Source organism: Bubalus kerabau, chromosome 10, assembly GCF_029407905.1.
Source record: "Bubalus kerabau isolate K-KA32 ecotype Philippines breed swamp buffalo chromosome 10, PCC_UOA_SB_1v2, whole genome shotgun sequence".
Taxonomy (NCBI): Eukaryota; Metazoa; Chordata; class Mammalia; order Artiodactyla; family Bovidae; genus Bubalus; species Bubalus kerabau.
In genome coordinates this window covers 15,411,636-15,433,577 of record NC_073633.1, presented here as the reverse complement: position 1 = coordinate 15,433,577, position 21,942 = coordinate 15,411,636, and the positions used below count along the sequence as shown (strand labels likewise).

General features: G+C 44.8%; 1 protein-coding gene across 1 annotated transcript in view; it reads left to right on the top strand.

Annotated features, from left to right (window-relative positions):
* Window positions 1-4,286, top strand: part of SERINC5 (serine incorporator 5) — a 117,055-nt gene extending 112,769 nt beyond the window's left edge. The window contains exon 12 of the mRNA XM_055536686.1: window positions 3,915-4,286. Coding sequence (XP_055392661.1) covers window positions 3,915-3,945 — 31 coding nt within the window. The 3' untranslated portion in view covers window positions 3,946-4,286. The remainder of the gene's footprint in view (window positions 1-3,914) is intronic.
* Window positions 4,287-21,942: the final 17,656 nt, after the last annotated feature.

Below are 21,942 nucleotides of genomic sequence, written 5' to 3'. Positions count from 1 at the left end.
GTAGTTAATGATATTAAAGGAACAAAAGAAGGTAAGAACTAGTAACTACCAGGACAAGGAGATAACCTAACTTCTTCAGAGACAACATGTCATTTGTAAAGACTCCCAGTTCTGTTTCAAAAGTCAAGATTAATCCAAAGCACGTTCTTGAGTTGTTTTGCAGAATTCAACTCCACAGGAGTCCTCAACCATCAGATTAACTGGAACCTAAGAGATGATGGGCTTCCCAGGTGGCACAGTGGTAAAGAATCTGCCTGCCAATGCAGGAGACACAGAAGAAGCACGTTTGCTCCCTGGGATGAGAAGATCCCCTGGAGTAGGAAATGGCCACCCACTCCAATATTCTTTGTCTGGAAAAGTCCATGGACAGAGGAGCCTTGTGGGCTGCAGTCCATGGGATCTCAAAGAGTTGGACATGACTGAAAACAAGATACACGCAAGGGATGATGATGATTTTTTTCTGATCCTCATGACTCCTATCAACTACAGCCTGGACTCTGTCAATTGTTGCCCCAATTCTATGCCATATTCTCCTCTGCTCACACCCCTTCATGAATACACATGTCCCCTTAGCTTAAAACTTACCAAGTTTTTTTGTTCAGGGAGACACTGCTTTGGGAAAGATCCCCAGTGTCCTTACTTGCTGCAAGTGATAATAAATCCTTCCTTCTCTCAGTCTTTGGCTTGTATCTTTTGGCTGTGAAACCCACCAAGAGGCAAACCCAGTTCCTGGGTAACGAAAGGACTTTACACCAAAGACGGGGGGAATGAAGAACTTCAGATGTCAAGGGTGGGGAGTCTTGCTAAGCCAAGGTTGTGCTGCCCTGGCAAGGACAGAATGGATGTGGAAGGCTAAGGTTGAGGTCTGGTCAAGAAGAGAGCTCAGAGGAGCCTGGTTTGGTCAAGGAGATGGACTTGGTCAGAACACACACATAGTGCTCGCATGCTTGGAGAAAATGCACCCAAAGCGTACACCTATTGTTTCGTCCCTACCCTCCGTTTCCTTCATATTTTGGGAACTGTTCACATAGTTGTAGCAGGAGCAGCTATTTTCTTTCCATATAATTGTCATAGCTACAGTTAGTTGATTCAGGATTGGACTTTTCATTTAAGCTGGGTGATCAGCCTCTCTGGAAGTTTGGACTTGAAGTGAGGAGTTGGGAAGCTTAAACGATGTTGTTAGTGTCTGGTTTAGGTATTACAAACACAGGGAGAGAAAGCCAATTTGTGAAGATCTGGGATTAAAATGGGTGTGCAGAGGGGCAGGTATGAAAGAGGGAAGGGGTGGGGCAGAGAGAATGGGCTTCCGGGTTTTCAGGGTATTCTTAACGTTCCCCACTCGAATCCCATTCTGGAGCCTCTGTTTGAAATAGCAACGATAGCGATTGTTCATTGAGCATTTGATGTATGCCTTGTAAAATTCTCATAATGACCCTGTGGAAATTACTGTTCTAACTTTCATTTTAAATTTAGCGGGGGAAAGGCAAACTTTTCTTAAAATCCTTCCTGCGGTTATTTTTTTTTTTAACAGAGGTGGCCAAATCTTACCTCTTCCCACCCATCTTTCCCATCTCCTTTTCTTTACCATTTTCCATCCCTCAAGGTTTTCCCTTTTAGGTCAGTTTTTGCTTTTAATACACAGAACTTCCTCCTGGTTTCTGTGTTTGCATAGGTATTATATCAGTAAGAAATTGCCTCTGAGTTATAACAGAGTGAACTTCAGTGTCTTAAACACATGGGATTTTGGTTCAGCATCCCAAGGATGTCAGGCCAAAGGTTGCTGTGAATTTCTGGCTCTTTTCTGAACTCCAGGGGTTACTTTGCAGATTTATCTTATTTATACTCCAAGCAGAAGACCAAGGAAGAGCTCAGGGCTCATGAAGAGAAAAGCACATTGCATATTTCAGCACAGGAAGCATAAAGGCCTGAAATATCTTGTTATTGCCAGAAAACAGGAAGAATTTTAAAGACCCTCTGATGACAAGCTAAATTATGTCCAGTAATAACTATTACCTAGAAATAAGTCTTGTAATCATTATTGTATGTTTATGTATATTTTTCTGCCTTTTTAAAGGGAGAAAGTGAGTGAAAAGACTCGAGTTAGAATTATAATATTAATAAAAATTCAAAAGATACAGGTAATTAAGTTTAAAGTCAATGTTTAAATGCTTAAATCACTAAGTTTATAAGGTTAAACTTTTTAGGTTTCCTGTGTTTTAATTATTTAGAAAGTTTTGTCTATGCTAATGTGAGTCATCATTGTTGGGTTTTTGAAAGGTTTGAGAAAATCAAATGTATCAAAATTAAATTGTACTTTGAAATTTCTAAGACTTTTTTAAAAAATATGATGAATGTTTTATTGCATTTATCACTTTTTTAAGCCAAAGTATTTCTCACATTTATAAACCAAATGTATTTATCACATTGATAGGCCAAAGAGATGTTAATCAAAAACAAACATAAAATTATTAATCAATCTTCAAATAAAATGATATGAGTTTAAAAGGTTTTAAATTATTTTAAAATATATATAATACATATAATTTAATATATAAAATGGAAGTTGAAACATTTCAGTACATAAATGCTGTCTTCAAACATAATAAAAATTTAGATTCTTTGGGTGTGTCAGTCAGTATAGGCTAAGATATGCTGTGGTAACAAGCAAGCCTAAAAATCTCAGTGTTTACAATGACTAAAGTTCAGTTCTCACTCACAATGCATTTCAGTTATCAGCTGTCTGCAGTTCTGCTCCAAGTTCTCTTCATTCTGAGAGCCAGACTGATACAGCAGTCCCTATTTGGGACGTTGCTGATGAAGGTGGCTGAATTCGCCACTCCAAAAAATGCTACTTTGGAAAAAGGCAATTGAGAATATATAAGACAAGTTCTTTGCCCTTCCCTATTTGTCTGAAAGCAGAACATAAATTTAGAAAAGCATCCCTCTTCCCCCCTCTACCAGAAAGGACAAGCATTAATCCCTGGAGATGACTTTGGACCCTTATCCATGGAGAAGACATTGACTTAAATCTGCATAATAAACCTTTCTCTAATTTGCCATGCTTTTCCTAGTCACCTCTTCATCCTTGGCTTGCCCCATACCTTTTCTTTGCCTTTAGCTAAAGATGGTATTTAAATCTGAGTTCAAAGCTACTTTTGAGAGTTACTAATTTTTCCTGTATATTTCCCATGTATACGTGATGTATAAAATAAAGGGTACCAAAACATCCCATCCCAAAATATGCCACTTGGATGTATTGATTATTTTGAGCTATAGCAAGTAAGGAGCAATGCAGGGAGAGGCTTTCTCTGAATGCCCCTGGCCTGCTTATAGACAGATCCTCCAAAAGGGACTCAATAGTCATAGACCCTGTTGACTAAAAAGATGCACGATGTGAGAGTTTTGAGTTAAGTGTTATTTGGGGCAAAATGAGGATTTCCGCCCAGGAAACAATACCTCAGATAGCTCTGAGAAACTGCTCCAGAGAAGCAGTGGGGCAAGAGAAGTGAAGTCAAAGTTGCTCAGTCGTGCCAAACTCTTTGCGACCCCATGGACTATACAGTCCATGGAATTCTCCAGGCCAGAATACTGAAGTGGGTAGCCTTTCCGTTCTCCAGGGGATCTTCCCAGTGCAGGGACTGAACTCAGGTCTCCCGCATTACCAGCTGAGCCACAAGGGAAGCCCAGCCCCTATATAGTTAAGAAGCTTATCTGTGAAAAACTTTCAAGGTCAATATATGTGATTTTGGTGAATGGGGAATTCACACAATCATGAACTTCTCTTACAGAAGATTTTCTGCTAGTCACAAGGAGCTGATGTCACTATGAAGGGATTTAGTGCTTTTTTTGGATTTGAGGATTGGGATCTTGAAATCAGTTCCTGAAAATATCTAACTAAAGTCTTCTTCTACCAGTTTTCCTGCAGCACAAAGCACCTCACCCTGAACTCCCTCCGGGAGTGTTGAAGGTCAGCACCTGCAGCAGCACAGGGTTCAGTCTCCAAACAGGCAGATGGCAAAGGCCCCCGGCAGGTTTGTAGTTGACAATCCCTTCCCCGGGGAATGTCATCAAAGACTAGAAGTTGCCCCCACACCCAGATTTCAACATAAGCCCCCATCTGTTCTTCTAAGGGTCCGTTTATTTATCTTTCTTAAAAATCATTTACTCTTCCCTAAGATGCCTATGTCCCCTTTCTCCTTTCCCTATTAAGATGGTATGTACGTGAATTGTAAGCCACTTTGGGGAGCCAGTTTTCCCTGAGCATCTTTCATGTATATGTGAGGTATGCATGTTAATAAATGTGTCTATTTTTCTTTTGTTAATGTGTTATATTACAGAGGTCTCAGCTTAGAAGAATGGAGGGAGACTTTTTTTTTTCTTCTCATATACATTGGTTTCAAGAAAGAACACTGGCAGAATCACAAAGTGACTCTCAGAGCTTCTTCCTCAAGGTGGTATACATCACATCTGTTATCACTGTATTGATCAAAGCACATCCTATGGCCACTCTTGAGGTCAACAGACGGGGGAAGTATAATCTTCCCACACGGAGAGGTGTCTCAAATCACATAGTCAAGGCTGGTGCAATGAGGCAGGCAAGTGTTACCCTCCCCCAGAGTGGGGAAGCTGATATTTTGAACAATAATATAATCTAATACAATGGGGAATAAGATTTTTAAAAATTCTTACAATGTACTTTTTCCCCTTGTTATACATGAGGTCATTGTGTCTTAACTTACAGAAGTGATCGTTTCTGGGTATTGGAATTAGGGTGATTTTTAATTTTCTCCTTTGAAAACTTCTATAGTGAATATATGTTTCTTTTGAGAGTAAAATTTCAATTTAGAAATTCTTATTAAAAATTACTTTCAAATGTAAACAGAAAAAGAAAAACTTAAGACAAAAATTTATTTCATAACCAGATTAAAATTTATAAATTTTATTTGAACGAAAAAGGCAGTTATCCACATAACTAATCTGTTATTTTTAATACAGGAGGGGTGATATGTCCAAAACTTTTAATATCTCACAACATAGAAGGAAAAAATAAGTTGTATAGCTTGTGTTTTAGGTATCTCTCTATCCAACCTGTCAGCTTAGAGTGTGGTTATGAAATGGAATGTGTTTGTTAAATAAATACCTCAGTACATGATGAATGTTGGTTAGTTGGCTGGGGAAAGCATAGTCTCATGATGACTTAGAGGCATTTAGTGTTACAAGATACATTCTTTTGTGGTTATCTGGCTGATGTCATGGAATTCTGACTTTTGCCACCAGGGAAGATGATATTTCTCCTTGGCAGGAAACTTAAAATACTTAGTACAGTTTGGATCTCATTGCATGTTATCACAGTGAAACTTTCGTGCTTAATTGGCTCTCCTTTGCATCTGATTTTACAGTCAGTGCTGGTCTTACTGATGAACTAGCTTTTTGTAATCCAAGTTGGATTTCTGCCTAATTGGTTGTTTCTGTCCCAACTCTACATGGTGGTTGAGACAAAATCAGATTTTCAGTTCTCCCCTCTACCCCACCACTTTGGTTATTCAGTATATTTAAATGAATTTTCATAATGATAATGCTAAAATGTTCTTCTCTTCTCTTTTGTCTCTTGGAGACAAGAAAGCTCGCAAGATCACATTGATAGGTGACTGACTCATAAGCTTCTCCTTGCTCAGATATAATCTCTGAACTGAGCAAGCTTTAGATGAAGCTTGCAAGAAGGCTCATGATTCAGCCTGTGATCCCACCAATAAATGGCGATAGAATCAATCTCTTTAGGTCTTTCTTCCATTTTTTCAAGTAATAACTTTACATCTCTATATCTTCCTCCCACCACTCAACCCACAGCATGGCCTTTTTTTGATCCATGTGATAACATCTCTTGAATCAATTTGCTCTTCTCTATCTCCAGGCCTTTTTAGTTCACCTTAGAACCCCAAGATTAGTAAAACAAACTTGCGCAACTGGCTCTCTCAATTTTCAGAGATGCCCGATTCTTTACTAGCGTCGGTGACCTTTCAAGAATGTAAATCTAGTAATCTAGGTCACTCCTGTGTAAGGAGCCCTAGGCTTCATCATATATTTATGGCCCTCAAGTCCCAGAGACCTGGCCTCTGCCCCTCTCTCGTCTACCTCCCAGTGCTCTCACCCTAATACTTCTCGTGTCAACTTTGCAGTACTATTCAATCCTTTGGTATCCCTAAATGTCCCTCCTGGATCATGAATTTGATTCTGCCGGGAGCATTCCTCCGTCCTTCATTTCTACCAGCCTCCCTAAATTTCAAGCTTCCTTTCAGATACCTGTTCTTTCAGGACACACTTCTTAAAACAGTTCCCCCCTCAGCCCCACTCCTGTTCAGATTTGGGTTATAGAAGGCGCATAATACTTTTCACGGTATTGTAATTTTCCAGTTTTGTGGTGGCATCCTCTTCTCCGTGAGGGCAGAGACGATGGGTTTTTTCACCACAGTATACCTAGCACCTAGGATAATGCTGCAATGCTAGGATGTGCAATTGCTGTTTGTTAAATGGATGGATGGATCTCTTCCCAAGGAAAATCAGTAACTAGACCATGTTGGTTAGTGATACTGGGAGGCACAGAATCTAGCACCACACAACTACCATCTCCCTGTGCCATCGGGGATGGAAGGAACCCCTATCAGGTTGTCTGCCTCCATCCATTTACTTTGCAAACTGTCCCAGCCCTCCTTCCCCCTCATAGGGTTACAGGGATGGACTCCTGGTCGCTCTGGTCATAACCAAGGCTGCCCGCAGCCATCACCAACTGGGTTCGGGGTTGGGGACTATTCTAGGATGAATTATTTTATCCTAGAATATAGAATTGTAGTAGTTGGTGAATTAGTTGGTGAATTATTCTAAGATAGACCCTGTGTCCCTTCCCCTGGAGACTAGACAGAGATCAAGAGAAGAAAAAAGAAGGGGAAAGGGGAATTATCTCTGAAAATAACTCCCCCTTGTCTAGACAAGCACCATTTGACATAGGCCCTGTTCATGGTCATGTTTTCTGCCCTGTGGACCAGAAACCCAGAGATTTCTGTTGGGAGCAAGATAAGGTAGAGAAAACTCTCTGAGATAAGAGTTAAGATCGTGAGAGAGCTCTAGTAACTATTCCACACTCTGGTCTTAAGAACTTCACTTGACTCTGAGTTTTCCATGAAACACTCCTGTAGCCTAATAAAATTTTCTTTTATTATTGGTATTGGTGTGGATAACTTAACATTACTAAAAACAGGATGTCACTTTATGTCTTAGAGCCCTAAATCTGCTTGAAAAATAAGTACAGAAATGAAGACGAGCTACAGGAGAGCAAGCAAAAGCTCTCCAGATCTTGCAGGGGCATCAGTCACCCTCACAGGTGCTTGGCAGATGCAAAGGCAGGCAAAGGAGTAGAAGAGCTTGATAGTGGAGGGTTATGTTCTGATTGGAAGCCGCTGCCATGAAGAAACTTGTTTGCAGGCTAACAGGCTAACTAGATGCAGGCATCTCTTGTGGTTGGTATGGGTGGAGATTTAGCTTTCTCTACTTAGTCCTAAATTGGAAGTGGGGGCAAAAATTATGGAAGCTCTCAGTTATTAATCAAATTCTGGCCATTTTGAGTCAATCACTACAAAGGTTGTTGTTTGGATTCCTGGGTTGGTTGCTTCATGTTGTGGGTCAGAGTTCTTGTGTGTGTTTTTGGTTGTCGGTTCTTTTTTTTTTTTTTAAACTGTACAGCACAGCCTGTAGGATTTTAGTTGCCTGATCCTGGAGGGATTGAATCCAGGACCCCAACAGTGAGAGTGCCAAGTCCTAACTGGACTGCCAGGAAATCCCCCAGCATTCTATTTCCATATATATAAGCTGGCCATTGTCCATTTATTTCAGTATCTCATGATGATACTTGTATGTATCTACCTCCTTTACTTTAAAAAAAAAATAGTAAAAGAAACTTCTTGAATTCATCTTGGTCAAGGGCATAATGTGTGTGGAAACATGTTCTGCTTTTGGAAGGCGTTTTAGCATAAGAGACACAGAAAGAAGTATATGCATCAGGCTGGGGTTCCAGGAGATGTGATCAGAAGAAGCCACCTTCCTGGAGAACAGTGGGAAATGCCAGATCCTCCACGTTCATCAGGCTTGGAAATCTGCTGGGAGGTCCAAGTCAGCACAGTGGCTTTGGAGTCACTTTGCCAAACTTCGTTTTCTTTGCCAGCAGTGCCACATCTAAGGCTTGGATTTGAGGGCTGGTGAAATGGGAAGTGGATCGTCTGCTCACATAGCTGCAACTAACACCCAGACTGTTCCACGTTCCCCTCAGATTCCAAGTGCCACAGGGCTCCCTCATATACAGTGGGGACACAGAACGATGTCTCCACTCAAAGAATGCTTGGGTATCACCTAACCTGCTTTCTACCACCTCCTCATAGAATTCTTTAAAAAACAAAAAAACTAGGTGAGGAAACAGATTTAGAAAATGTATTGGTTTTCTGTGGCAGCTGTAACGAATTATCACAAACTTAGTGGTTTAAGCAACACAATTGAATTTGTTCACAGTTCTGGAGGTCAGAAGTCTGGGTGGGCTTGGTGAGGTTTTTTTCCTCAGGGTATCACAGGGCCAGAAAGTAAGCATTGGCTAGCTGGAGCTCGTCTCTGCAACCTCTGGGAAGAATCTGCTTCCAAAGTCTTTCAAGTTATTGGCAGAAGTCAGTTCTGTGCGGCTGTAGGTCTGAGGTTCCGGTTTCCTCTCTGGCTGCTAGCCAGGGGCCACCCTCAGTCCCTTCTCAAATGGCCCTCCATCTCCGGAGCAGCAAAAGCATATGGAGCCCTCTCATGCTCCAGTCTCTCTGACTCCCCCTTCTGAGCTTTAAAGGACTCACGTGACTGGATCCGGTCCACCCAGATAATCTCCTCACGTTAAGGCCAATTGACTTGGAGCTTTAGTTATATCTGAAGAATTCCTTCACAGAAATCTGGAGATTAGTGTTTAATTGAATGAGTAACCAGAGGACAGGACTCTCAGAGAGGCCATCTTAAGATTTGCTTACTACATGTTTTATATTACAAAGAAATTCTGAGCAGAGAGAGACTCTTGAACCAGTTCTAGGTAATGTGTAATTATTACGTAAAGGCGGAGAAAAAAGATGAACATTTTTCTGACCATCTATACATTCATTGTTAAAAAAAAAATTCCTGAAGGTATAGGGACTTCGTTCTCATTTGCAAAAAAAAAAAAAATCCAATATTCTGATTGGTGGGTGGCCTTCCTCTACCCAGTGATGCAGAGACCCCCAGGTTCCATCCGTATTGTAGCTCCCCACTTTCCTAGGGCCATCGCCTGCATCCAATTGGTGCAAGATGAAAGAACAGGAAGGACATGCATCTCCTCTTCAAGCCTTTGTCTAGCGGAATCACACATTATTTACAATCATTCCCTTGGTGTCAACTAGTCACGTGACTGTGCCAAAGTGTCAGGATGCTTGGAAATATAGTCTAGCTGTGTATTCATGAAGAAGAAATGGATTGGTGAATAGTAGTAGTCTCTGCTTCAACCTACTGTGTGCTGGCACCTTACATAATTCTCATTTAATTAACACCACAGCCCTGAGAGGTATATTGGTCTACTCTAGAGAACTGGAAACTGACAGCCAGAGATAGAATTTTCGCACGGTTCCACAGCTGTTATGTGAAGGACCTAAGCTAGGGTCTCTATCCTCTTTGACTCCCAAACTCTGTTTCCAGTTTGACATATTAGTTCTTCTATAGAGTGTTTGGAGATTAAGCTCTTGTTTAGGGAAGGGTTGGTTGAATTATAATTTGATTATCATGGCTGGTTTTCTCCAAGTGAATCAGAGTTACCTAAGCGGGTTGTTTGAAATCATTAGTTTCTAATCCCACCCACTAAAGTTTCATTCAGCCAGTCTGGGAGTGGGAGGGGAAGCAGAAATCTGCATTAAAGTGAGCGTCTTGGGTTATTCAGATGTGTTGAAATGTTTGTAATATGCCAGTGCAGCCCGCCCTTCTGGGATAGGGAACATGAAGAGGTGAATTCCCGCTTGTGGTCTGGTAAAGGGCCCCTCGCTAGGATTTTGGGTTCTGATCTGTTTATGAAATTCTGAGGCTTCTCCAGAGTATCTTTCCCTGCCCCACTCCAAGGAATGAGGTCACTGGGAGGGATTTTTTTTTAAATGGTAACAACTCGGCTGAGTGAGGCCAATTGCATGCCTGTCTAATTATTCTATTCTCTGCCCAAAGCCCACCCATCTGAGCCCTGCAATGCTCAGCTTGGGGTCACTGTTGGACTCCTCCAACAGCCTCCTTCAGATGCGTAGAACTTGAACCCAACTTCCTATCATCTGTGAAATCTCATGTCATTGGTGGTGTTCCTTGCCTGCGTAGCTTGTTAAGCCGATTTCTCACCCTGTCTTCGCCGAGGATGAAATACTTGCAGGCTTGTGTTAGAAGGACCTGAGAAGGAAGAAAAGCAAGATGCTGCCTGCTGTTGGGAGCTTGCAGCCTCGTAATAGTAGGGTAAACCTACCACTAATGAGAGGAGTAGTGTTTACAGAAGGAGTTTACATATTAGCTTATTTACTTCTCACAAAACTGGCAAAAACCGAGGCTCAAATTTAAGTAAATTAGTTAAGATGACTCAACTGGTATTTGAATCCAGGTCAGTTTGATTCTAAAGCTCATGTTCTTAGTTACTTTGAGCAGTAGATTGAAGGAATATGTCCATACCCTAATCCCCCAGAACCTGTGAGTGTGACCTCTGAAATAACGAAGGTGCAGGTCTTGAGATGAAGAGATCCTCCTGGACTATCCAGGTGGGTAACAAGTGTCCTTATAAGGGACACACAGAGGAGAAACAGATACAGAAGAGATGTGACAGCGAGGCAGAGATCGGAGCGGTGATACAGCTACAAGCAAAGGAGTGCTGATAGTCACCAGAAGCTGGAAGGTTTAAGGAATGTTTTGTCCCCTAGAGTGTGGAGGGCCCTACAACACCTTGATTTCAGATTTCTGTACTCCAAAACTGCAAGAAAATAAATTTCTGTGTTCTAAGCTACTGGTTTGTGGCAGGCTTTTATTTTTAACAGCGGTCACAGGAAACTAATACACTCTATTTAATTTCATCAAAATCCTCAGGGAACATATAATTCAAGGATGAATTATGTTGTGTGCCGAGAGATCTAAAAATGTTTGAAAATCAGAGCAAGAGATCACTGAAATTGCGGATCAGTTGGGCCTATGTCATTATCTGCTAGCACCTCTCCCTGTATCAGGCTTCCATCATCATCACCTTCATCATTTCTGTTACTGTTGACTGCTTAATATGTGCTGGGCACCAGACTAAGTGCTTTTACTGCATCACCTCCGATAAAACTCCCGTCAGTTCTATGAGGTAAGTACTGCTGCTGCTGCTAAGTCGCTTTAGTCGTATCCGACTCTGTGCGACCCCATAGATGGCAGCCCACCAGGCTCCCCCGTCCCTGGGATTCTTCAGGCAAGAGCACTGGAGTGGGTTGCCATTTTCTTCTCCAATGCATGAAAGTGAAAAGTGAAAGTGAAGTCGCTCAGTCGTGTCCGACTCTTAGCGACCCCATGGACTGCAGTCCACCAGACTCCTCTGTCCATGGGATTCTCCAGGCAAGAGTACTGGAGTGGGCTGCCATTGCCTTCTCCGGAGGTAAGTACTACTATTAGCCTATTTTTCAGATGAGAACCCTGAGGCTCAGAAAGGTAATTTCCCACCTGTGGTTGTACAGTGAATAAGTGCCCGTGGGAGGCAGGAACTCAGGTCTGTCTTGCTCCTGAGTCTCGGCTTAAGCAGGTTTCTACGCCGTCTTCCCTTTCAGTAAATTTTTACACATGCTTCGTCATTGTGATTAGGGCTCCACCATTTGGGGAGGCCGGGGCCAGAAGGGTGGACTGAGCGTGGTCTCTGTGAGCCTGAGTCCTCTGGGGTATGGCGTGCCTCTCCAGGCCACGGCGGGCGTGACTCCGCAGACGTTTGTTAATGGACAGGATGACAGCTGAGCTCGGGCTGCCTCACAGCCGTTGGAGAAGCATGTGACATCCTCTCGGAGGTAAGTCACCGGTTTCTGCATTGTGTTATTAGGCTGCTACACTGTGTGAGAGAAAGCAGGTGAGCACTGCCTCTCGCCCCTGCCTCACCCACAGGGAGTGGAGGTGTGGCGTGTAGATCCCGGTGAAGGGAATGGGGAATCTGGACTGAAGCTCCCTCTGGGCTGGTGGTGATCTGGACTGACTGACCCTGTCCCAGTCTCTGTTCAGCTAGAGAAAGAGGACACAAGGCTAGATTTTCATTTCTGTTTCTTTTTTGGAAGCTGTCAATGTTATGGATTAAGACCCAGGTAAACTATCCACAGTGCAAGAGAGAATGGAAAATCCTTGGCCCTGACTCTGACAGAAAGCCTGGTTTTAGAATTTGAGAAGGTGATTGGATCTAGTTTGCTTTTCTCCAAGTAGGGGAGAGACAAGACAGAGTGCCAAGCTGAGGGGCTAAAGGTAAGACATCTGGTTTTGCATTTTATTGCAGCCAAGAGGTGTGGTTTTCTCTCTGCCCCCACTCCCCACCTCCTTCCGCCGTATGGGGTTCCATGAGGCCAGCCTGTTGATTTCTTTTACACGTGTATGGAATTGACATCTTCTATCCCTTCCAGTGTGGAATTAACTTTGTGAATAATCTGTGAAGCAGCCCAATCAAAAGATTTCCTTTGTTTATAGGATTTTCTCTATTTGTCAGCAGAGGTAGGAACCCCACAGAAGGTTTGTTAAAGAGCCATAGACGAGTTCTAGATGGCCCCACTTGCAGAGGGTAAGAGCACTTGACTTCTATATATTTTCTTTGGTAATACCCTTTCCTAGTCTTGAGAGATTCAAGTGCGATTGAAATTATATTTACCAAGTTTAAGCATACTGATACCTTGAAAGAAGTAAATGTAAGACAACAAAAATATATAGAATTTTATGCAGTAAACATAAACTCAGGAAAGTTCCATTTATTCAACAAAATTTTGTTGCACCCCTACTGTTTATCAAATTCTAGGAATATGGAAAAGAATGAGTTTGCCTTCAACTTGCTCCGTCTGTTTGGGGAAACCATGGTGCAGCTGTTGAAAATCATACTTTCTGGTGAGATTACTTAATGGTTTCTCCAAAGTGGAGAAAAGTTAATAAAAGAATGACAGAAATAAAAGTGAGGAAGCCAGAAAGTAGCTGGATTTACTACATGATATGCTATAGCCAATATTATTTTGAACTAAATTGCAAGAGAACAGGGCAATAAGAAAAGTGATATGAAATGTCTATGAAAATACTGTGGAATAAGCCCAGGAAGGATGGACAGTGTTCCAGTGGGTCCTTCTCTAAGTAAAAACAGAGCATAGATGTTAAATTGTCAAAGTGGGATGGGACGCCTTTATCAAGTAACAGTCAATAGAAAGTTAAAAATCAGTCTTGGTGATTTATTCAGTGCCACCTCTTGCCATCTTTTTTTTTTTTTTTTTTGCTGGCTGCTTGGAGTTTCTTGTCCACTTGGTACAAGGCACAGGGTTATGGGGTGTGAGGAAGGCTTTCAATATGGCTTGGATAGGATAGTAAACAGTGGAATTCTCTCAACTTCCTTATTGGTGTTTTGCTGTTTTGATGTGTTAGTCGACTCAGTTGTGGTCAACTCTTTGTGACCCCATGACCTGTAGCATGCCAAGCTCCTCTATTTATGGGGATTCACCAGGCAAGAATACTGGATGGGTTGCCACACCCTTCTCCAGGGAATCTTCCCAACCCAGGAATTGAACCTGAGTCTCTTAAGTCTCCTGCAATAGCAAGCGGGTTCTTCAGCACTAGAGTCACCTGGGGAGCTGTTTCGATATTGAAAACCAAACTGCTTCTGTTGGCAGCAGCCTGCTTAGTCTTGTGGTGGGGGGGGGGGGCTCCAGTGAGCCTAGCACCTTGGAAGGAAGCCTAGCCACTGGTGGTAGTCACTCAGGATGGGGCCTGCAATTGGTTTTGCCAGGCTGGCCACCAGGCTGCTGCTTTCCCACAGCTTCCTGAGCCAGGTCACAGGTGATCATGCCAGTTGGGGCCTGGGAAGTCTCCGAGTGCTCAGGGGACTCCAACACTGTGGTCATGAATAGAAGAGAGGACTTTTAGGAAAAGAAGCTAGCCCATCTGTGTTCCGGGTCTGCTGTGGGGAAACCTGGGTCATGAGAGATGGTTTCCCCAGGGTACTCCATACTTCCGCAGGAGCTGTTAGGGAAGTGGAGCCCAGGAAGTGCTGCTAGGAGTCATGAGTGGCCACGAGTAAGCTGCTGGAGGGGATGGTTGGCATGCTGTTGCTTTCGGGTTGGTGGAAACCTCGGCCACAACACTTCGCTGGCCTTGGGGTGTGATCATGGATGGCAGCGGGGCTGGGTGCGGGTAGGGGAGAAGGGGAGTAAGCCATGGAGCCCATCTGGGTAGGAGAAAGCAGGCGCTGCTCCACAAACCAGATGCTCGGGGTTGCCATCATTTTGAAATTGATAAATTGGACATCAGTTCAGTCACTCAGTCATGTGCAACTCTTTGCAACCTAATGGACTGCAGAACGCCAGGCTTCCCTGTCCAACACCAACCCCCGGAGCTTGCTCAAACTCATGTCCATCAAGTCGGTGATGCCTCCAACCATCTCATCCTCTGTCGTCCCCTTCTCCCACCTTCAATCTTTCCCAGCATCAGGGTCTTTTCCAATGAGTCAGTTCTTCGCATCAGGTGGCCAAAGTATTGGAGTTTCAGCTTCAGCATCAGTTCTTCCAATGAATATTCAGGACTGACTTCCTTTAGGATGGACTGGTTGGATCTCCTTGCAGTCCAAGGAACTCTTCAAGAGTCTTCTCCAACACCACAGTTCAAAAGCATCAGTTCTTCAGCACTCAGCTTCTTTATGGTCCAACTCTCACATCCATACATGACTACTGGAAAAACCACAGCTTTGATTAGACAGACCTTTGTTGGCAAAGTAATGTCTCTGCTTTTTACTATGCTGTCTAGGTTGGTCATAGCTTTTCTTCCAAGGAGCAAGCATCTTTTTATTTCATGGCTGCAGTCACCATCTGCAGTGATTTTGGAGCCCCCCCAAATAAAATCTGTAACTGTTTCCATTGTTTCCCCATCTATTTGCCATGAAGTGATGGGACCAGATTCCATGATCTTAGTTCAGAAAGTAAACCTGATGCCCTTATGGGAAATGGAGCCACTTTCGTGCTCTGGTTAGGATCACCTCTGCGGGAAATGTTACATTTTTTCTTAAAGGCAAAATGTAGGTTTTACATCTTTACTTTGTATTGACTTTTAAAGCTGCACTTGTTCACCTATCAGTATTATGAAATCCAATATTTGGGATACTTTTTCTATAATAAAACATTCTCTTTTGAAAAAAGAATCATACTTTCAAAGAATTTGGGAGCCTAATGTGTAACTCTATACTGATGGCACTTAAACACATAAAAAATTGAAGGACATTTTTCAAAATGTTAAAATGGATTGTTTTTGAATTATGGAATTGCCGGATTATTCCTCCTGTTTTTCAACGTTTTCTAGATTTTCTAAAGCAAGTTGCATGATTTTGATAATTAGAGAGAGACAGATGTCATTAAAAAAATGATTGCACCTGATTAGCTGCAGCCCATGCTCTCTGTTGCCAGCTGATCATCTGCCTTTGGCAAGAGATGAATTTCACAAGCCTGCAAGCCCTGCCAGGAAAAGTGCAATTACCCAGAACGAAGCCACCCTGGGGCCTGGCCAGCCCCTGGTGGAGGGAGGGACGATGCAGAGAAGCCCATCTGGAGATGGACTGCATTGTATCTCAGCGACACCCCAAAACTGAGCTGTGCCCACCTATAGATTCCTAGGTGGTATCCTAACTTAAAGGTGAATTGCTGGTGCTGGACTGCCAGCCAGTTAAATGCTGCCTTGACTGGGGGGCTGTGTGCCCGCCTTGAAGTGCAAGGAAACATGGCTGGGCAGAAGCTCAGATGGGTCTGCTCCTGCCTCAGGGCTGCCAGAGAGCATCACGCTTCCCTCCTAACAAGGATCAAGCTGCCAGATTGGAAGTTCAGGCTTCCGACAGAATGTGTTGGAGACTAGGATTCCCTCCTGCTGTGTAGTCTAGCGCTGTTCCACTCAGACCAGTGACATCTGCAAGACCAAGGGGAAAGGCAGGAGCTCGGGGTCTTGGGCGGATTTGCTGAATCAGACTCCACGTTCTAAGAAATCCCCAGGTGACTGCAGAGCACAGCTGCCTTTGCATAGCTCTGCCACAGTTACCTCTCAGGTGGGTAAGCCTCAGCTGGTCTGCAGGGGGAGGGGATCCGGGCAGGAAGAGGGTGTCCTGAGGGTCCTGAGGAGCCCACGGGAAGCCTCGCCTTCCATCAGGTGGGCTGAAAGCAGAAGCAGCTTTGGAGGCCAGGCCCGGACTGCTGGAGAGATCCCTGATAAGCGTCTGCTTCTGTGATTTAGGGCAAAGGAGGCTGGGCAAGAGCCCGTTCCAGGGCAACCTTCTCTAGGAATGTGCGGGGCTTACTGGATAATCTCTCCCTGTCTCTTGCGGGGTCTCTGGAGCCTGGTAGGAAGCAGAGGCATTATTTCATTTTCCAGATGGTTTTGGGGGGATGGGGAGGAGGCAAGCTGGGATGCTGCCAGCTACTGAGAAAGCTAGAGCTCTTGGTGTAATGGGGCCAGCTGGCTCTTGGGCCAGATAGGAAGGCTGTGTCCAGACACACCATCCTTCCAGATCTCCAGACACTGGCTGTTGGGCTGCTAGAATCTCTCAGGGGCTGCTGAGAGTTACAGACTCCTGGCCACTTTCATTTTTTTGAGGGGTGGTGGTGGTAGTTTCCAATACATTAAAAGTCCTGGGGAAAAAAGCTTAAATGCTATAGTATTTTAAGAAGTATTTACATTTTAAAACTTAATATTTAAAAACACAGACAATGTGAATATGGATTTAACACTGTATTAGTTTGCAAGGGCTGCCATAGCAAAGTACTACAAAGTTGGTGGCTTGAACAGCAGAAATTGTCTCACAGTTTGGAGGCTGGAAGTTTAGGATCAAGCTGTCTAAAGGGCTGCCTTCTTTGAGGCCTCTCTGTTCGGTTTGTAGCTGGCCATCTGCTCCCCGTGTTATTGTCACATGGTCCTCTCTGTGTTTGTGTCCACTTGTTCTTGTTAAAATATTTATTTACTTGAACGCACCAGGTCTTACTTGTGCACAGGGATCTTTGATCTTGGTTGTGGTGTGCAGGATCTTTAGTTCAGCATGTGAACTCTTGGTTGCAGCATGCGGCATCTAGTTCCCCGGCCAGGGTTTGAATGCAGGCCCTCTGCCTTAAGACTGCATAGTCTTAGCCACTGGACCACCAGGGAAGTCCCCAGCTGTTCTTTTCTTACAAGGACACCCGTCAGATTGGATTAGGGCCCACCCTAGTGCCTCATTTTAACTTTACTTCTTTAAAAACCCTATTTCAAAATATGTTCTATCCTGAAGCCCTGGGGGTTCAGAATTTTTGGAGAATACAAGTCAGCTTGTAACAAACATTTGGAAATAACATCAAAAGGCTAAAATAAAGCCCTTTCATGAATGTAAGACCCAGGCCCCATGGCCCTCCTTCTCCCACCCTGTCTTGTATTCTCCCCATAGGCCAGCCAAGTAGGCAGCCTAAGGTATCTGATATTTCCTGTGTTTGTTGTATGTTGGGGTGGATACAGGGAGAAAAGTTCTCTCCCCAACTCTGCACCACCCCCGCGCCCTCCCCCCCCCACATCCTTCTCCTACTCTGCCTGCTTTCTGCCCTCTAAACCACTCTCGACTACTGTCCTCATGTGGATCCCAGAAGATTTCCCATTTTGGTGGGAAAATCTGAGGGCTGGGCTTCAGCCAGTGCCCATGACTGTGGCCAGGATTCTGTTGCCCCCATGCTCAGGACGTGCATAAAGAGAGCCCCCCCAACAGACTATCTTCTGGCCCTGAAGATGTTCCACATACTGAAAGTGGTTTCCTGGGGCATTATTCAGTAATCACAAAATGCCCATCTGTGCCGGGAGACCTGATCTTCAGACAGGCACATGTTCCAAGTCTTTTAAGTCCTGTCTGAAGCCACCTATTATAGGTTGAACTCTGTCCCCTAAAGACATATTGGAGTCCTAACCTCAAGTACATCACAATGTGACCCTATTAGAGAAAAGAGTCTTTACAAAGGTAATCAAGTTAAAATGAAGTTATAAGAGTGGGCCCTAATCCAATATAACTGGTGTCCTTATAAAAAGGGGAAATTTGGATACAGGTATGCAGAGAGGGAAGCTGGCCATCAGTAGGCTGAGGAGAGAGGCCTGGAACAGATCCTTCCCTCTTGGCACTCAGAAGGATTCTTGATTTCCAAGATGGATTCCCCAGAACTGGGAGACATCGATTGTTGTGTAAGCAGCCAGTTGACAGTTGTTTCTTACAGGGGTCCTAGCAAACTGATTTACTATCTGTGGTAACTCCTACCTGCCACCTCTTCTCTCCTTATTTGCTCAGCACTCTTTCCATACAGACTTGACTTGTGCTAGGCCTTGTTCCATCCCTGCCAACGGTGCCCTGCTGAATTATGTGACAGTCTTGGATTTCTTCAATGGCCCTGAGCTTCCTGAGGGCAAAGACCAAGATTATGTTTCTTTAAAAAGTTCCACTGACCCTTGCCCAGTGCTGGCCAGAACACCAATAAAGCCATGTTGATCTGAAGCACCTTCCTCCCTCTTTACTGCTGCCACAGACTTTCTGGCATGGTTAGATTGAGAGGCTGAGCCTAATGATGGTGAATGATGGAATTCCAACTGAGCTATTTCAAATCCTAAAAGATGATGCTGTTAAAGTGCTGCACTCAAGATGCCAGCAAATTTGGAAAACTCAGCAGTGGCCACAGGACTAGAAAAGGTCAGTTTTCATTCCAATCCCAAAGAAAGGCAATGCCAAAGAACGCTCAAACTACCGCACAATTGCACTCATCTCACACACTAGCAAAGTAATGCTCAAAAATCTCCAAGCCAGGCTTCAGCAGTACATGAATCATGAATTTCCAGATGTTCAAGCTGGTTTTAGAAAAGGCAAAGGAACCAGAAATCAAATTGCCAACATCCATTGGATCATTGAAAAAGCAAGAGAGTTCCAGAAAAACATCTACTTCTGCTTTATTGACTATGCCAAAGCCTTTGACTATATGGATCACAACAAACTATGGAAAATTCTTCAGGAAATGGGAATACCAGACTACATACAACAATACCAGTACCTGCCTCCTGAGAAATCTGTATGCAGGTCAAGAAGCAACAGTGAGAACCAGACATGGAACAACAGACTGGTTCCAAACTGAGAAAGGAGTATGTCAAGGCTGTATATCGTCACCATTTATTTAACTTATATGCAGAGTACGTCATGTGAAATACTGAGATGGATGAAGCACAAGCTTGAATCAAGATTGCCAGGAGAAATATCAATAACCTCAGATATGCAGATGACACCACTCTTATGGCAGAAAGTGAAGAGGAACTAAAGAGCCTCTCAATGAAAGTGAAAGAGGAGAGTGAACAAGCTGGCTTAAAATTCAACATTCGAAAAACTAAGACTATGGCATCCAGTCCCATCACTTCATGACAAATAGATGGGGAAACAATGGAAACAGTGACAGACTACTTTCTTGGGCTCCAAAAATCACTGCAGATGGTGACTGCAGCCATGAAATTAAAAGACACTTGCTCCTTGGAAAAAAAGCTATGACCAACCTAGACAGCATAGTAAAAAGCAGAGACATTACTTTGCCAACAAAGGTTCCCCTAGTCAAAGCTATGGTTTTTCCAGTAGTCATGTATGGATGTAAGAGTTGGACCATAAAGGAAGCTGAGCGCTGAAGAATTGATGCCTTTGAACTGTGGTGCTGGAGAAGACTCTTGAGTCCCTTGGAGTGCAAGGAGATCCAACCAGTCCATCCTAAAGGAAATCAGTCCTGAATATTCTTTGGAAGGACTGATGCTGAAGCTCCAATACTTTAACCACCTGATGCAAAGAACTGACCCATTTGAAAAGATCTTGATGCTAGGAAAGATTGAAGGCGGGAGGAGAAGGTGATGACAGAGGATGAGATGGTTGGATGGCATCACCGACTCAATGAACAAGAGTTTGAGCAAGCTCAGGGGGTTGGTGATGGACAGGGAAGCCTGGCATGCTGCAGTCCATGGGGTCGCAAAGAGTCGGACACCACTGAGGGACTGAACAAGTGCAGTCCTTCTGAGTGGCCTGGGCACAGCACTGCATCCGTTCAGGCCGAGGGTTCTTGTGACTTGGTCTCTCTGCCCTTCCAGTCTGATTCTGAGAACAAGCCCTGTTGGGAGTGGAGTGTGTCACTGTGAGCTTGAAAGGACATCCAGGAAGCCCTGGGCTCTGGATGAGACCTCTGTGGGTGTGAAGTGGGGTGGGGAAAGGGGAGGCCTGGTTGGGTTCCTGAGCCTTTGCTGCCCCCTCCTGGAAGCCGCATCTAGGTCCCAGAGCATCAACTGTCCAGAAACCCAGCTCTCCTTCAGCGTCCACGCCACCCTCCACCTCCCTGCAGGCCCTTCTCGGAGTGTATATCGTTTGAACTTTGACAATGACATCCTCAAAGTCTGGAGTACTTCTGCTCTGTCCTGAGGGGCAGCCCTCGCAGCTGTGCATTGCACTGGAGTGATCTGAGGAGCCAGGAGCCTGGGAGGAAGACACTCAGGGGCCCCGAGAGAGCAAGAGGAGCAAGGAGGTGGGTAGGAGCAGCTGTTTCGGAGGCAGGGAGGGGCTGAGAGTTGTGATCCCAGTGGAGGGAGTCTGCTCTGAGGATCCCAGTTGGATTTGACTTAACCCAGGCCTGGCCCTCTGGCTGGTGACTAAAGTGTTCCGGGGATCCAGGGTGGGAAGTGGTTACACTGACCTGAACGGAAGGAGAGGCAGTGTAGAGAAGGGACCCCTGAATTATTAATAGGCTCTGAAGAGTGAACAGAGAAACTCACACAGAGGTGCAGGCCTCAAAGCCTCTCACAGCCCCTCCTGGCCCCGCATGTGAAGGCACAGCCTGGGGCTGGGGAGATGCTGGCTGGGCTTAGTCACTGAGGATGGGCTCCAGGGAGGCGCCAAGGGCCGAGGGCATTTTAAAGAATAGGCCAGGTCAGGAGATCGGCAGGAAAACACATTTGAAATATTAACTCAAGTATTTCCCCCTACTGCTGTCTCCGTCCTTCCCTGCATGCTGGCGCCCCCACCCCCATACTTTAACTTCCAGCAGCCATCCTCCGGCCCCTGGGCCCCAGGTGAGGAATGTAACAGAGGAAAGCAGGCCTGTCTCGGGTTCTAAAAGCCTGAAGCCGCTCCTGAGTGGACAGGACTCTGCATGCAGCCAAAGCATTTGGGACCCGGTGGGTGTGGTGAGAGGGTTCACCTGGGTGTGAGAAAAGATATCTCTGGGGTGGGGGCAGGGAGGGAGAAGGAAAGCAGTGACAGTACAGAAGTGGGGGTTCCGACGGAGGGGACGTCCTGTGAACTAGGAGGAGGCCTGGGGGCCCCAAAGAGGAAGCGAGCCGTGTGGTGTGGCTCAGGCACAAGTGCTGCCTCGGCCCTCAGTGTGTCCCGTCGCAGCGTGGCTCGGCGCGAGGCACGTTCCTTCCTGAGACGGCCGTGACGCTGGCAGTGGAGCTTCAGCCTCTGGGGGAACACGACCTTGAAAGGAGGGCCCGTGTTGCAGAGGCTGTGGGCTGAGGGCGATGGCTCGGTGGGCGAGTGGGCAGCTGCACTGCCTCCCTCACTCGGTGCCTTCACAGGGTCTGTGTGGTCGGTGGGATTGCAGAGCTCCCTTCCCCGTCCTGAGCCATTCTCCCGTCCCCCGGGTA